The sequence below is a fragment of the Sphaeramia orbicularis genome, chromosome 22 (genome assembly GCF_902148855.1).
Source record: "Sphaeramia orbicularis chromosome 22, fSphaOr1.1, whole genome shotgun sequence".
Taxonomy (NCBI): domain Eukaryota; kingdom Metazoa; phylum Chordata; class Actinopteri; order Kurtiformes; family Apogonidae; genus Sphaeramia; species Sphaeramia orbicularis.
In genome coordinates this window covers 20078753-20093682 of record NC_043978.1, presented here as the reverse complement: position 1 = coordinate 20093682, position 14930 = coordinate 20078753, and the positions used below count along the sequence as shown (strand labels likewise).

The 14930-nt window shown below is 37.4% G+C and overlaps 1 protein-coding gene across 1 annotated transcript; it reads left to right on the top strand.

Moving 5' to 3' along the window:
* Positions 1-2316: 2316 nt before the first annotated feature.
* tacc3 (transforming, acidic coiled-coil containing protein 3) lies at positions 2317-11682 on the top strand. Its single transcript, XM_030127381.1, is given in 17 exon segments — positions 2317-2484; positions 4479-4644; positions 4884-5011; positions 5091-5137; positions 5227-5558; positions 5560-6726; positions 6823-6943; positions 7729-7787; positions 7868-7998; positions 8108-8195; positions 8342-8479; positions 9661-9707; positions 9806-9849; positions 9941-10101; positions 10190-10296; positions 10384-10504; positions 11479-11682. Coding segments are annotated over 16 exon segments (2922 nt in total). The 5' UTR covers positions 2317-2484; position 4479; the 3' UTR covers positions 11545-11682.
* Positions 11683-14930: the final 3248 nt, after the last annotated feature.

Below are 14930 nucleotides of genomic sequence, written 5' to 3'. Positions count from 1 at the left end.
CCTTCGAAATTGGCGGGCAGCAAAGGCTCCGCTTCTTCTTCTACGGTTTTTAGCAGGAAACTGAGAGCTACATACTGCCCCCTAGTGTAATGTGGTGTAAATGTCCATACTATATATATGCTTTACATCTTGATGACCTGGATGTGTAAAAGAGAAAAAAATAAAATGACAAACTGACTTTAAGCCATGAGTCACACATTAACTGGTGTCTTTAAAAACACTTTAGTAAGTCAACTTTATTTCATCAGCACTTTTCACAGATAAAATCTCAAAGTGTTTTACAATAGAAGTGCAGAGTGGCATAAAAGATAAATATGATTATTAAAATTACATATTAAAAAAAACCCCATCATATTAGAATAACATTTTTTTTTCTTTTTTTTTTTTACAATTTTTTTTACACAATAAGTTATTATTATGTTCATACTTTTTCTATCTCTTATGTTAGTCCTTACTTTTTTAGATTGCCTTCTCTGTGTTGCTGTAACACTGCAATTCCTCTCTTTGTGGGACTAATAAAAGATTATCTTATCTTATTTCATCGGTTTGATATTGTTTTATTCTGTTTCAAGATGTTTTTGGTCCTCTTTAATGTTTTATACTATTTAAAATGTGTTGGGTTTTTAAAAAATAAATGTATCATTTTAATATATTTAGAGTCTATTACACTTTGTTCTGTCTTATTATCTGGATATAATAAAGCATTTCAAACTGCACTAATCAGAATAAGAGATCCTTTAAAAGTAAAGTTTGATTTATTGAGGACTGATTTTTTTTTCTTTCAAAACAAACAAGTGGATTTATTGTGTATTTATATACACTGCTGTTTTGAGAAGAAAACTGGACAATCACTTCACAGTCCGAATCTCCATACAAGCCAATTTGTCATGGCTGACTCGAATGCCACTTTTGTAAGTGTCTAGTAAAAAAAAAAAAAAAATCATTTTATCTCCCCATTAATATAAGTGAAATGTTGGTTATACTGTGGGGATGTACTTTTAAGAAACATTTTGTTAAAACAAAGAGTGAATAATTAGTCAGATATTAACAGAAGTATTTTTGCAACTGATGCTGATAAAACACTATCTTTCTATCAAAATAATCTTTGCAGTGGGTGAATCATTTCCACTGAGACACATCGCATAGCTCAGGGGTGTCAAACTCCAGTCCTCAAGGGCTGCTATCCTGCATGTTTAAGATATGTCCCTCTTCCAGCACACCTGGAAGCCATTCCATCATTATCAGGCTTCTGCAGAGCTGGATGATGAGCTGATCATTAATTGAACTAGGTGTGCTGGAAGAGGGACATATGTAAAACATGCAGGATAGCAGCCCTTGAGGACCGGAGTTTGACACCTATGGCGCAGCTGCAGAGCAACTTTTCCAACATTACTGATTGAAAACGTTTTAGTTTAGTTTAGTTTAGTTTATTTCAGACACAGACATAATACCAAACATATGGAAGAAAAAAAAACAACAACACACAAATAAAAAATCAAATAATAGATAAAGAGAACTGTTGTGCCTGAAAGGGAGAAGGAAGAAGCCACTGCTTATCCAGTTCTACCCCTCGATTCCAGTCCTCAGACTGCTAGTGCTTAATCACTTGATATATAACATAAGATTGTGATTATCCATAAACACACCCCTACAAACCTGTACACATATACACATACAGTCACATACACATATACATACACACCAGTTTATCTCTACAGCTGTACACCAACACACGTCTGCACCCCCATGTTTATACACACAGGCACCATACAACAGAACAACCTGACAATCCAAGTAATGATCACACCCTTCCTTGAGCCAGATATTGTGAAAAAACATTTCTTTGTACATTTTTTTTTTTTTTTTTTTAATTTTTGAATGTTTGGACACTGCTTGAGGTCTACCCCCAACCCATTCCACAGCTTGACCCCACACACTGGTACACACAAACTCTTCCTAGTGGTCCTGACTGCTGAGACTTTGAAATTCCCACATCCCCTCAAGTTATAGCCCCCTTCTCTATGAGCAAATAGTTTTGTGTTTTCACGCAAGACCACAGTTTTGTGCGTTTTTTCTAATACCTCTGTCTATACGCTTTGCTTCTGTCAGACAATTTATAATGCCAATATATGAGAGCGCGTTGTTTATTTTCTCTTTAGAAAAATAGCTAAACCGCCGCCATGTTGATCGAAAATGGATCGTTTTTAGCCTCTTGGCTTCTACACTCTTTGACTTGTGCGCGTTTGTTGATTGGCTCATATCCGGTTTTAAGGTGATTGGCTGCTGAACCGGAAGTGCATTTCCTGTGAACGCTATGTGTTATTTAATTGGTGCGTTTCAAGACTTTTAAAATACAAACGGTTGTCATCCATACACAACAAGACGAGGGGTTTTCAAAACCACGCAGGTCTATTCCTTATCCACGTCGTAAGTTTCTGTAAAGAAAGACGAGTATTTTTCGCCGATTGCAACTGTTATTTTGAGGTATGTGATTAAAAAGAATCTTTGTAATGTTGGTATTATGTGTTTATGTCATTAACACAAACCGTTTGTTTTCGTTAAAGTTAGAAAAGTCTTGTTAACGTCAGTTACATTAACATTAGCTAACTTGTTATTGTATTTACTAAACAACTTGTTTTAAGCATTGTTATAGTTAACGTTGTGTGAGCATGGGTTGTTAGCGAGCACAGTAAGTTACAGCTAAAAACATTTGTTGGACGCATTGAAGATGGCTAACTTTGATGCTAAGCTAACGGTGATTCGCACGAAACTAGTGCAGGGTTAATCGAGGTCATTAAGAAGTCGTAAAATCTCTTAAAATCAGTCTTGTTCATAAGGTTTTAGAAGTCCTTAAATAGTGCCACACTCATCTTTGGGAGTTTAATTGTCATGTAGTTTTTCAACTTAACTTTAATTGTCCATCTCTTAACTTTTTAAAATTTGTGAGTCTAACTCTTTCAGCAGTTGCGAATCTTAACTGATCACTGAACCTAAAACATTTTTTTTTTATCTTAATACTCGGGCTTGTTGGGAAAATGTAGATTAAACCAAGTAACTGTACTAATCCTATTTTTACATAAAGTTAGACAAATTTAGCTGAAAATGGCCTCAGTTGGTTTTTAAAACTAATAAATGATTGTGTTTAATACATGTAGACATTGTGGGAAAGTTAGGTGTTTGTTATTAACTCTAGACAACGTCCATGCAAAAGTTCAACTGGAGTGATCAGCTGAACAAAACATCTGCATGACATCAAAAAGACAAAACTCTCATTGACAGTGGCATCTGCATAAAAATTGTGCGTGGAAATGAGAAGGATCAGGGGATTCATCTTTCTGTTCTCGTCCGTTGTTAATGAGGTCTGATATTGGCATAAATTTCATATGCCTCAGGCTATAAATGAAACTAAAATGAGTTATTGTGATAATTGCGATCAGTCTTGGAACACCTATGGGAAAATAGGGTCAAATTTAATAATAATTAAAAAAAAAAAAAGAAAAAAAAAGATTTGGAAATTATGGATGAGTGCCATTTAACCTTCATCCTACCAAGCAGGGTCATTTATGACCCCAGACGTTGTTTCATGTGTGTCATTGTGTGTTAAACTGAAACATTTATTCATGGTTTCAGGAGTTTGTTCCTTGGTGTCATCCGGTGTTTGTATTGTAAAAAGTTTTGGATCATCACATCAACTGAACTTGTTATGATGGACTGAGTGTCTGGGGTCATGGATGACCCCAACATTTTTTTTCCCAAATTGGCAGTATGTGTCTGATGACACATGTTTTCTAACATACTTACCTGTAATAATCTATCTGTAACATGATATTCTTTTCCTTTACAGTGAAATATGGCTTTGAGAGGTAGACCTGCTCGATATACTGCTGCACAAGCATTTGTCAGATTAGTTGTTTGTTGATTGTTCCATTGACCATTTCACAATAAACATCTCTACAAAATGTATTTTTATACTTTGGTTACATTGCTGCATACTAACTATTTGACTAAGTGACATATCATGACAATTTTTTTCAATTCATACTGAATTGCATCCAAAATAAGACTGGGGTCATAAAAGACCCCACTTGGTAAGTTTTGTATGTAAACTGTCATGGCAGGATGAAGGTTAATGTTTTAACAGTTAGAAATTATAGAACAGACACTGAGCTTTAGATTTTATTTTCAACCAATTAATTATTAGTATGAGTACACACTTCTGGGCTTCCTTTGACAGTTCTCTTCAGTATTGTTGTGTTAAATGACTATGGTTCGGTTTTCAAGAGTTAAATCTAGATACTGAGCAAGAATCAAGAGTAGCCAGCGTTTTGATACTCATCTTTGCTGCAAACTCGCATGCATTTAAACACACAAGAAGACCCTGTGACTAGAAGTGTCTTATCAGCTGCATACAGCTTTTTGAATGACCCCTCCCATTGGCCCTGTCTCTGCAGTTACAGCGTTTCACTTTGTTTATGCAGGATGAGCTTGGCTGACGTGAATGATGAGAATCGCGGGGTCTACCCTGGAGGAAACCGTTGCACCTCTAGTGATGACATTTTTGCCCTAGCTCAACCGACTGGGAGACCCTCAATCCTGCGTCAGTCAGAAAATCTGCCCAGCAAGTCTGAGCCAAAGGGAATGAAGGTACAGAACAAATGTCTTTTTTAATTGTTCAACACTGGCTCATCTTGATGGTTTGTAAACATCCTCATGAGACCAGTCTGATCTGAAAATGCTGTAAATTCACACAATATCATCAAGCTTAGCCACACCACAGTGCAGCACTAGGTTGTTACCTTGTGGATATTCCTCCATTCATTTTTTTTTTTCTTCTCTCTAGATGATTGTACATTTAAGATACTGACCAAATTGTTGGTGTGTAGGTCTGTTTTCAGACTCCAAGAAGAGACCCAGTGACTAAAAGAATTCTTTCTCCAAGCAAGTCCTCCAAAATGACATCTGTCGATGAATGTGCAAAAGCCTTGGAGTCCTTGAAGTTGGATAAAATAAAGTAAGTAAAAGATACCCAGAGGGAAAAAAGAAGAGAACATCAATTTAAGTAACCAAGTTTTATTATTTTTTTTAAATAGTGCTTCATCTCAAGATGCCACCAAGAACCCTGATGGACCCCACCAAGGTAGTTCATCCATCATCATTACAAAGTGACTTTAGATTAACGGTCTTTTTATCTCTGCTGAATAATAACTATCTCATTACTTTCCGCAGAAGTGTCATCTTATCCAGACGATGACATGCCGATTCAAAGCAAAGGAGGCTATCAGTTAGATTTTGAAAACCTTGATGCCATCAATCCCTTTGGGGGCTCTAATAAGGTGATGCTCTCTCCAGCAAGGCCTCCACCAACAGCTCAAAACAAGCCCCAGCCTGGGAAACAAGAGAATTCAACAGAAGAGCCTGTTAAAGTAGAATCAGCACTCGATGATACGCTGCCTTTCAATCCCTCGGTGGAAAACTCTCTGGCTGACATCAGCTCCTCAGATAGCAGTGTGGTCATAGTGAAAGTCCCAGCAGTTGAGGAACAGAATTCATGCACCACCTACACCTGATGAGAAACAACCTCCTAAAACGTCCTCAAATGATGTTCAAGATAAAGCACCAGCGAGTTTTGAGGAAGACGCTCCACTGCCACCTAAAGGTGCCTACAATCTGGATTTTGACAATCTCGACTCGATTAACCCTTTTCAAACAGGCGGTTCGAAAATCCAGAATTCACCCTTGGTCAAGAAAGCCGTGCCACAAAATGATACACCTGTTGTAACAGAAACAAATCCTGCAGATGTTGTCACTGCACCTGAAGTGTCTGTTCAATCTGAAGTGGAACCTGCAGCTGCTGAAACTCAGCTGAGTGTTGACCCAGTTAAGCAAGGTCCCACCAAACTGGAGTTCAATTTTGATGATGATGATGAAGTTAAACAGAAACCGCCACCTAAGAAGTTTGGCAAAAGGCCACCTGGTCCAAAAGCTAAGGTGGAAAAGCCAGCACCTGATGTAAAGCCACCTAAAGACACCTCTCCACAGCCTGTTACCAGTAATGATGTGGAAATTCCTGTCCCCAAAGGCTTGTCTTCATTTGAGGTTTGTATTCAAGATAAAGCACCAGGGAGTTTTGAGGAAGACGCTCCACTGCCACCTAAAGGTGCCTACAATCTGGATTTTGACAACCTCGACTCGATTAACCCTTTTCAAATGGGTGGTTCGAAAATCCAGAATTCCCCCTTGGTCAAGAAAGCCATGCCACAAAATGATACACCTGTTGTAAGAGAAACAAATCCTGCAGATGTTGTCACTGCACCTGAAGTGTCTGTTCAACCTCAAGTGGAACCTGTAGCTGCTGAAACTCAGCCGAGTGTTGGCCCAGTTAAGCAAGGTCCCACCAAACTGGAGTTCAATTTTGATGATGATGAAGTTAAACAGAAACCGCCCCCTAAAAAGTTTGGCAAAAGGCCACCTGGTCCAAAAGCTAAGGTGGAAAAGCCAGCACCTGATGTAAAGCCACCAAAAGACACCTCTTCACAGCCTGTTACCAGTAATGATGTGGAAATTCCTGTCCCCAAAGGCTTGTATTCATTTGACCTTGACAAGTTTGACGACCCAAACTTCAATCCTTTTGGCACAAAGTCAGCCATGACTAATTCTCCAAAGTGCAGTGGGAAGTCCAGCCCTGTGCGCATGGAAATGGAAATGGAACCCCACCCCACTGGAGCTGTAAGAGAACTTATCTATTTTCATTCACTGTTTACTAACTAACTTAAATATGGGTGCATTTCTAACCATAATTGTTTTTTCTTATGAAAATGATAGAATGACAGTCAAAAAGCTTCCAATGACCATAACAAGACTTTGGAACTTGAAGCTCAACCAATGCAGAAGTCTCAGACCAGCATGTCAGAGTTCAGTGAGGAGTTTGTTCCTGGAACTACATGTAAGTAAAGATTGGTCTAGATGAGAACTACACAAGTAGTCGAAAGAACTAGAAAACATGGGGTTGCTCAGCTTCAGTGGGAGATAATTTGAGAATGTTTTCCCAGCGTACTACCAAAAAACTATCATGCACTGAAGGTTTACTAAGACTTAAAGTCAATCTACCAAATGAATTCTATTTAAAAAATTGACCAGGAAAGATTCATTATGGTTAAAAATCTCTTACAAGAGCATTATGTTCAAGGCAAGCAGCAGAAAAACGAACAATATTTAGGACACAGTTGCAGATACATAAGCATACTTAACAGTTTACATGAAAAAGTAAAATAAAATGTAATCACAGAGTGAAAGTAATTGAATGGATGTCACAAATGAACAAAACTCTACAGCTAGATGCCCCTACCTTCAAGTAATTTAACATCACTTTCTGCGGCATGCCCCTTTTTCAGCCCTGAGTACACAGCGTGCAAGTGTGAGTCAGGGCACAGTGTCGTATTGCAGCACTGATGTAGAGTTGGTGGGTGTCTGTCTCTTCTTGGCCACAAAGGAGAAGATAGGAAAGTCTTCATTCTAAAATAAAAGCTGTTTTGAAAAGAGAAAATCATCAGTTACGATCCTTAGATGAGTGAAACAAGATACAGGCATGATTGCAGAGCTGTGAAAGGTGGTTCATACATAGGTTAATCCTACAAAATACAAGAATCTAATTGAAGATGAATTAATATGTACGTGCAAAACTTGTTGAAACAAGCTGGTTTTATTTATTTATTTATTATTTATCTCTAGTCATGGCCGGTGACTTTGACGGACAAATTGACTACCTGGAACAGTTTGGCTCCAGCAGTGTGAGTACCTAAAGGTTTATTTTTGCTGAATTATAGTTTGTCAATGCGTCGTCTAAATCTGCTTAATGTTTGGTGATCAGTTTAAGGAGTCTGCATTGAGGAAACAGTCCTTGTACCTTAAATTTGACCCCCTCCTGAGAGAGAGCCCAAAGAAATCGGCAGGCCCGGTTCTTCAGACCCAGGTCCCACGCCCAGCTGCCTTCACCTCACGGTAAGAGATTCTGCTGATAGCGATCACTATGGTTGTTGGAAGATAAATTAGTTTTGGTTTGGGCATGTTGTAGAAAAATAAGACTACCCTTTTTCCCATTCCATTTCAGTCTTGAGACCTCACAGGTGACAATGAAAGAGGCAACAAGCGGGCCACAGAAGGATGATTTCAAACTGCTTGATGTTTCTACAGAACCAGTACGTTGGTCCTGAATTGGAACCATTCACTATATTTCTACACAATGGTTCCACTTAAACATCTGTAGTAGTTTTTTTTTTTTTAATTTTTTTATTCTTTCTGACACCATCTAACTCGATCTCTTGACATTGTGACTGTTTTCTAGACTGCTCCGATACTTGAGAGCCTGGTCACACATGCCCCTCTCATCCCCCAGCCAACAAGCGCAGAGGACGCTATCATAGAGGTGCTGAAGTACAGTCAGAAAGATATGGATGCAGCCATCGATAAAGTCCAGGCAGAGGTATGTCCCTCTCAAGCTCCAGGGATTTGACCACCTAGACCAGTTCAGACTAATATAGAGCTAGCTATAGATACATCTGTGATTTTCTTTTCTGTAAGGAAAAGTAGTTTTCCTCCATCATTTACTACAGTTACTACTGTTACTACTTTCCAGTTTTCAAAATTCCCATTATTTATATTTCTAAGTCCTCTCTTAAATTAAGTTTTTGATCCTTTAGGGGAAGCTACCAGACAGCTTTGAGACAGAATACACATAGAACTACCAAACAACCAATTAATCAACGCTGCATCCACTGAATGAAGTATAAATGTCATTGTTTACACACATCTGTTTTATGGTATCAAGTTTTTTGTCTTCAAACTAAAAGTCTTTTGCGCTTCTTTTGACAGTCGCTCAAAATACCACTGTCTCATAATCTTCATGTGCTGCGTTAGCTCTGTTAACTTAGCTCTGATTTTAGACAGAAAACAACCACAGTAAAACCACAAATCACCTCTGTTTTCTGTACGGTTTGTGTTGTCAGTATCCACACTAAAGACCTTTTAGGAATCATTTAAAAAAGGTTAGAAATGTCAAAGTTTAGTCTGAACCATGGATCAACAATGGCAACTTGGCAAAGATGATAATATCACATAACTTTATACCTCCATCAGCCTCATAATCAAACTCACCCACGAAGAAGAAACGCTGCCATTTCAGCATCGGACCCCATTCTTTTCATTTAGAGCTGTGTCCAGTGGAGAAAACAACAGTACTTCTAGCCTTTATCATTTTTTTTGCTTTCTTTGGCTCTGAAAGCATGCTGCTTAACATTTGTTTTCCTCACCACTGAAGACTGAAAGTGCGACTCACTACTCCCTCTAGTGGTCACATACATTTACAGTGACATGTCGGCCTGTGGCTGTAAATACATTTAGATCATATTTCTGCAATCCAATACACCGACATTTTTGACATAACATCAGGACCCTTATTCTAAAGATTCTAAAGATAATTTTGGAATATTTTAAGTACAGATAAATCCTTAATATGTCATGATCCTTAATTTGTAACAAACTGACAGTGAAAAAGTTAAATTCAGAATGTAGAAAGTTTGCCTCATTTGGAACAAGGTATACATTTTAAACGTAGACATGCAATGGTGATTTCTACATGATACTCAAATGTATTTTCTTTATCAGGCACAGAAAAAGCATGACAAGCTACTTGAGGACAGTCATGAAATGAGGTGAGTTGCATTGATTAATTTTGTTTCTCAGTAATGAGTTACAGACTGATTAATACCAGTATTTTACAGTGTTTGACTTCTTTTTTTCCCTCTTACAGGAAAATAATTGCTGAGTTTGAGCTGCTCATTGCAAAAATGATGGGTGAGTGAAAGTAAACTATGCAAGTATTTGTCACATTTCATAATCTCAAGGATTGTTGATGTCATGTGAACATTTTTCTGGCATTACTCAGTTGATCAGGAGAAGGAGAGGGAGGAGGCCCAGAAAAAGCTCAACGCAGCGCTGCAGGAGAAGGAGCAAGTAGCCAATGACCTCAACTCCATGGAAAGATCTTGCTCTGAACTCTTTAAGAGGCTGGAGAAGTACAAAGGGGTTGTTGAGGGTTACAAAAAGGTCAGAATTTACAAAAGCTTAAACATTATATACTTGGTGTATTTTCAGGTAAGCTTTAGAACTGAGTGTCCCTGTTCCGTCTCCTTAGAATGAAGAGACACTGAAAGCTTGTGCTCAGGATTACCTGGCAAGAATCAAAAAGGAGGAGCAGCGCTACCAGATGCTTAAAGTCCACGCTGAGGAGAAAATTGGCCAGTAAGAAATGCCAAACTTCTGTGTTAGCTGTAGATAATCCCCGGTAAGACTGATGGTGCCTGACTGGAGCTCTTTGCTTCTCCTCAGTGCAAATGAAGAAATTGCAGAGGTGCGGTCCAAGAACAGGGCTGAGATATCCGCGCTTCAGGCCCAGCTGAGGCGGGAGCAGCTGAAGGTGCAGTCGCTGGAGAAGAGTCTGGACCAAAAGGTGAGACAATGATTGTTCCTGTATGTAAGGGATAATGTTCAGTGAGTTGGTTATTACAGCAAAATGAACCCTTGATGATGTAGGATCCCAGTGTAAAGCAGAGGGATTTATCCCCCAATCATGACCGACTGGAAATTACCCCATACATTACAGCGCTATTTACTACAGAAGTCAACTTGGCAAAAACTGTAGGTTGGACTTGTGTGCACTGCCAAAAGTGAAATAGAGAAAAACTGAGATTTCTCCACCATTCTGGAAAGAAAAAATAACATGGCAAGATCAGTCACTTTTTACGTTTTTCTGGAAATAAGCCTTTTAAAAACAGGGGATTGTCCATCATTAAATTTTAGTTTTACTTTCATCCAGAAGTTGATTGTTTTATTTATTTATTTTTTTATCTAAATTTGTAATGATGCATTTTTTACAAAGCAAAAAAAAAGCTCTCATATCACATAAAGCACTGATCAGAAGAAGACTGGCAGTAACAACTATTTTTAAACATCTAAGGTGGAGATCATGGTGGTGTGTACCCAGCTCATGTCGTTTCCATTTTGTCAAATTACCAGCGTTGGGTTTTAGAAAGTAATGCCATATTAAAGGAGTGTCTTTTCCCCACTATTTATGGGCTGTATCAGTGTAAGTGCAGTGTTATTAAAACTAAACAGAAAAAAAATGTCTGTGTGTACTTCCCTGTATTTTCACTTGTTCGATGTGACAACACCATCTAAGGGAATTGTAACAGGTTTTAGGGCACTGCAGACCAGTGGCTGGCGAGTAATTGCAATGTTTGTGGCTTTACTCATTGCAACTATTGGTCAGAACTAGACTAGATAAAGTCTTCAATATTATTATTTTTACATCTGTTAAGAATAGCCCTCTATATTCTACTGATCTGTGTAGATTTTTTTGATTGACATGGATTATACACATGTATTTTAATGCAACTACCTGCTATTTTTTTTTTTCCCCAACAGGTAAAAGAGGCTGAAGAGCTGACCAAGCTTTGTGATGAGCTTATCTCCAACGTCCAAAAGGGTTGAGTTCAACTGTAAATATTTTTTCATGTTCTTCTTTTATTGTTGAGCTTCTTTATTTGTGTAGTTGTTTGTGCTTTTCTGTGTTTTTTAATACTGTAAAAAAAAAAAGTTATGTAATAAAGATGATTTACCAGTCCTCCTAAAATCAAAAACTGTTTTTTTTTTTCCTCCATGTCACATATCTGTAACCTTTGAGCCTCACCATGCAGACACTGTGTCCAGATTGTTTAATGTTCAGCTGCTGAGGGTGAAACATTTCTTTGTACTTGACCAAAATCTGATGTTAACAGGTGGATCTTGTGACTCGTGACATCACAAATCGTTTGGTATTGGTGGGAATCAAATAAGTAACTCTTATAGAACGATGTGAAAATTTGATGAAAGATGGTTTTACAGGGTTCCTACAGTTATGGAAATGCAGAAGAGTCATGGAATTTAATATCAGAACTTTTGGGAAAAGCTGTTTTGAGGTAAAACCTCTCGACAACTATAGGATCATGAAGTAGGACAAAAAATGAGCAAGTAAATTCCAAATCTTAAAAGAAAAGCTCATAATCATCAGTGGATATGAATCTGATAGACTGCAGAATAAATCAGACGTTACCCAGTAGAAAAGTGGCTCTGAAGTCAAAGACAAGCTATATTTTTAGTAGCAGTAACATTGATTCTAGAGTGAGTATTGCAGTTTATTCTGATGCAAAAATCAGTGATATTTTAATTTGTGCATTTTGTCTAATGAAATTCACAGAATCAGAGTAAACCTGTTAAATTTAGTCATGGAAAAAATTGTTAGACCATCCTTGTTTTCTTCCATTTCTTGTTCATTTTAATGCCTGGTACAACTAAAGGTGCATTTGTTTGGACAAATATAATAACCACAAAAATGGCTCATAAAGAGTTTATTTTAAGAGCTGATATCTAGCAATTTTCCATGTTTTCTTGATAACAAAAATCACTTAAGTTCTTACATCAACATCTATGGCATTGTACTGCCTAAAACAGTGCTTTTAGGCATTCCATGTTTTCTTTTCTGTCTGCTTTAGTCTCTCAATACTCACAGGAGTTAGGTCTTGATTGCATAACTATTGTTTTTGATGACTTTTGAATGTCTGATCATTTTTTCTGTGACTGTAGATAAAGAAGACTGAAGCAAAATGGTGTTTTTTCTGAGTTTGACGTCAGTAGCTGAAGTCTATTTCTGTTAATGTTCTTAAACACACCTGGAAATGACATCATCTGTCCATAAAGTTGGACAAGTCGTGAAATTTTAGCTGTTAAAAATGACTGGGAAAGCCTGTGTTGAAGACATTATCAATCCTTTTGTGTTTAAATAACACTGGGTTACAAAAAAATGTTTTTTGCAAGTTGTCTAGGTTTTTTCAACTGAATTAGGACCATTTTGCACCGCTAAATCCAAAAATGGCATCTGTTTTTCCCAATCAGGTCAGGTTTTTTTGCTAATTTGATTTTGAAAAATTTGATCTTCTCACAAAATTGATTACATTTTTGTGACTTTATCAGTTGATTTTTTATATAGTTCTCACCCAAAATAGGTTTTAAGAGAAAAAAAATCATTTGATCACTTGATTCCTGTTAGGTACAATGGTGTATTCACCGCAGATGTAGCAGAATACGTCAGGCTTATTTTTGCAAGATCTTCTAGTTGAAGCCATTTCATTCACCTGTAATATTAAAAAAAAACATTAATCATAAATTGGCAAAAGTAAAATCTTCAGAACTCGTTTATTGCAAGAAATATGAAAGAATTTTGTATCATATGATGTGAAAATGCCCATAAATGTAAACAAAAATGTTAAAAAGCCAATATGTAGCATAGTTCAGAAAGTTGACCTGATTGAGCAAAATTAATGTGATTTTTGGATTCAGCACACCAAAATTATTCTAAATCAGCTAAAAAAACTTCAACAATAAATTTGTTGTTGACCAGTGTAATCAACATGAGGGATGTGGATGAGGTAGAAGGTCATCCAGATGAGTTTGTTCTCTTTTGGTCTAACTCTGGAATGCATCTTTTACTTTCATTACAATCACCGCCACAAGGGGGCAGTGCTGACATTGTGAATAATTGTCAAGTGGCCTCTGGACTTCAAGTGTTCTTTATGTGAATGAAGGTGACCATGATTTTGAAGCCTGCAGTGTTTTTGTTCAACGTAGGAAGCCTCAGTAAAGCACAGAAGATCCAGAGTGGGCTCACCTCTTACCCATCTGGAGCTCATCCCCATCCTCGAATGCTTACAACAAAACAAGAGCTGCTCTGATACAATGCTCCCCTTCTTTCCTGAGCAATCACAGGGTCCTGTCACATCACTCCCAGAGCAGGACAATGCACTTCCTAAACGCTGAAAGGAAATCCTACCTAGATTGGAGTTGAATGAGGTGGTGGTGCAGACCTGGAGGGAGGAGGGGGGTCGAGTCACTTAAATGGGAAAAGATGCTGGTCACTTGGTGTAGTCTTGCAGGGGCCATCACTCATCTAAAAAGGACTGTGAGACTGCTCTTGTGTCTGTACCGTATCTGTTTAGTCATTCATCGCACCGACTTCTGTCCCTCTGCTGGCTGCCCTCTGCGTCACCCTCGGTAGACACTTAACCAGCTCAAAAGGAACAAAGCTGACCTGTCCGTACCCGCAAATCCAGCGTTTAACATCTCTTTTCACAGGATACTCACCTGTACATACACAGACAATGGACACAATGAAAAATACTCCACTACAAGTAAAAGTCCTGCATGAAAAATCCAAAATACTCCACTTTGGTCACTCTGACACAGGGATGGACTACACTGACTGAGATGAAGTAATAGAAAGGCCACTCATTGGGACAACTGAACCATAAAACACATACAGTAAAAAAAAACATCAACAACAAACACTCTCTTTTTCTTCCATTTCTTTCTATTTTGATATGGGCCTGGCCAAGCAAAAGTGAACATCAGGGTCAATTTCTTTTTTCTCTAAAACAATATTTTTGATTACTCAGCATGAAAGACATATATCTCTAGTTTCTAAAACTGTGTTTATTTAATTCGTACCTGATTTACAACTGGATATATAAGAAAATATAAGAGAATACAGTGTAAATTAAGAACAGTAAAGGTTGTAAATGAATGTATACAGCATAAATTCAGAATGTAAATAGCAGTGTAAATAAATATGTTCAACATATTTGCCTGTCCAATCTTATATTTCATAATAATCAAATACTATAATGATTTTGAATGTTATTAATTATATTTAAAAAAAGCAGAAAGATGTGTATTAAATATAATAACAAAGCATATATTGCCAAAGACTGATAATTTTATCCGTATCTTAATAAAATGTTTGATTATTATTATTATTATTATTATTATTATTATTATTATTATTA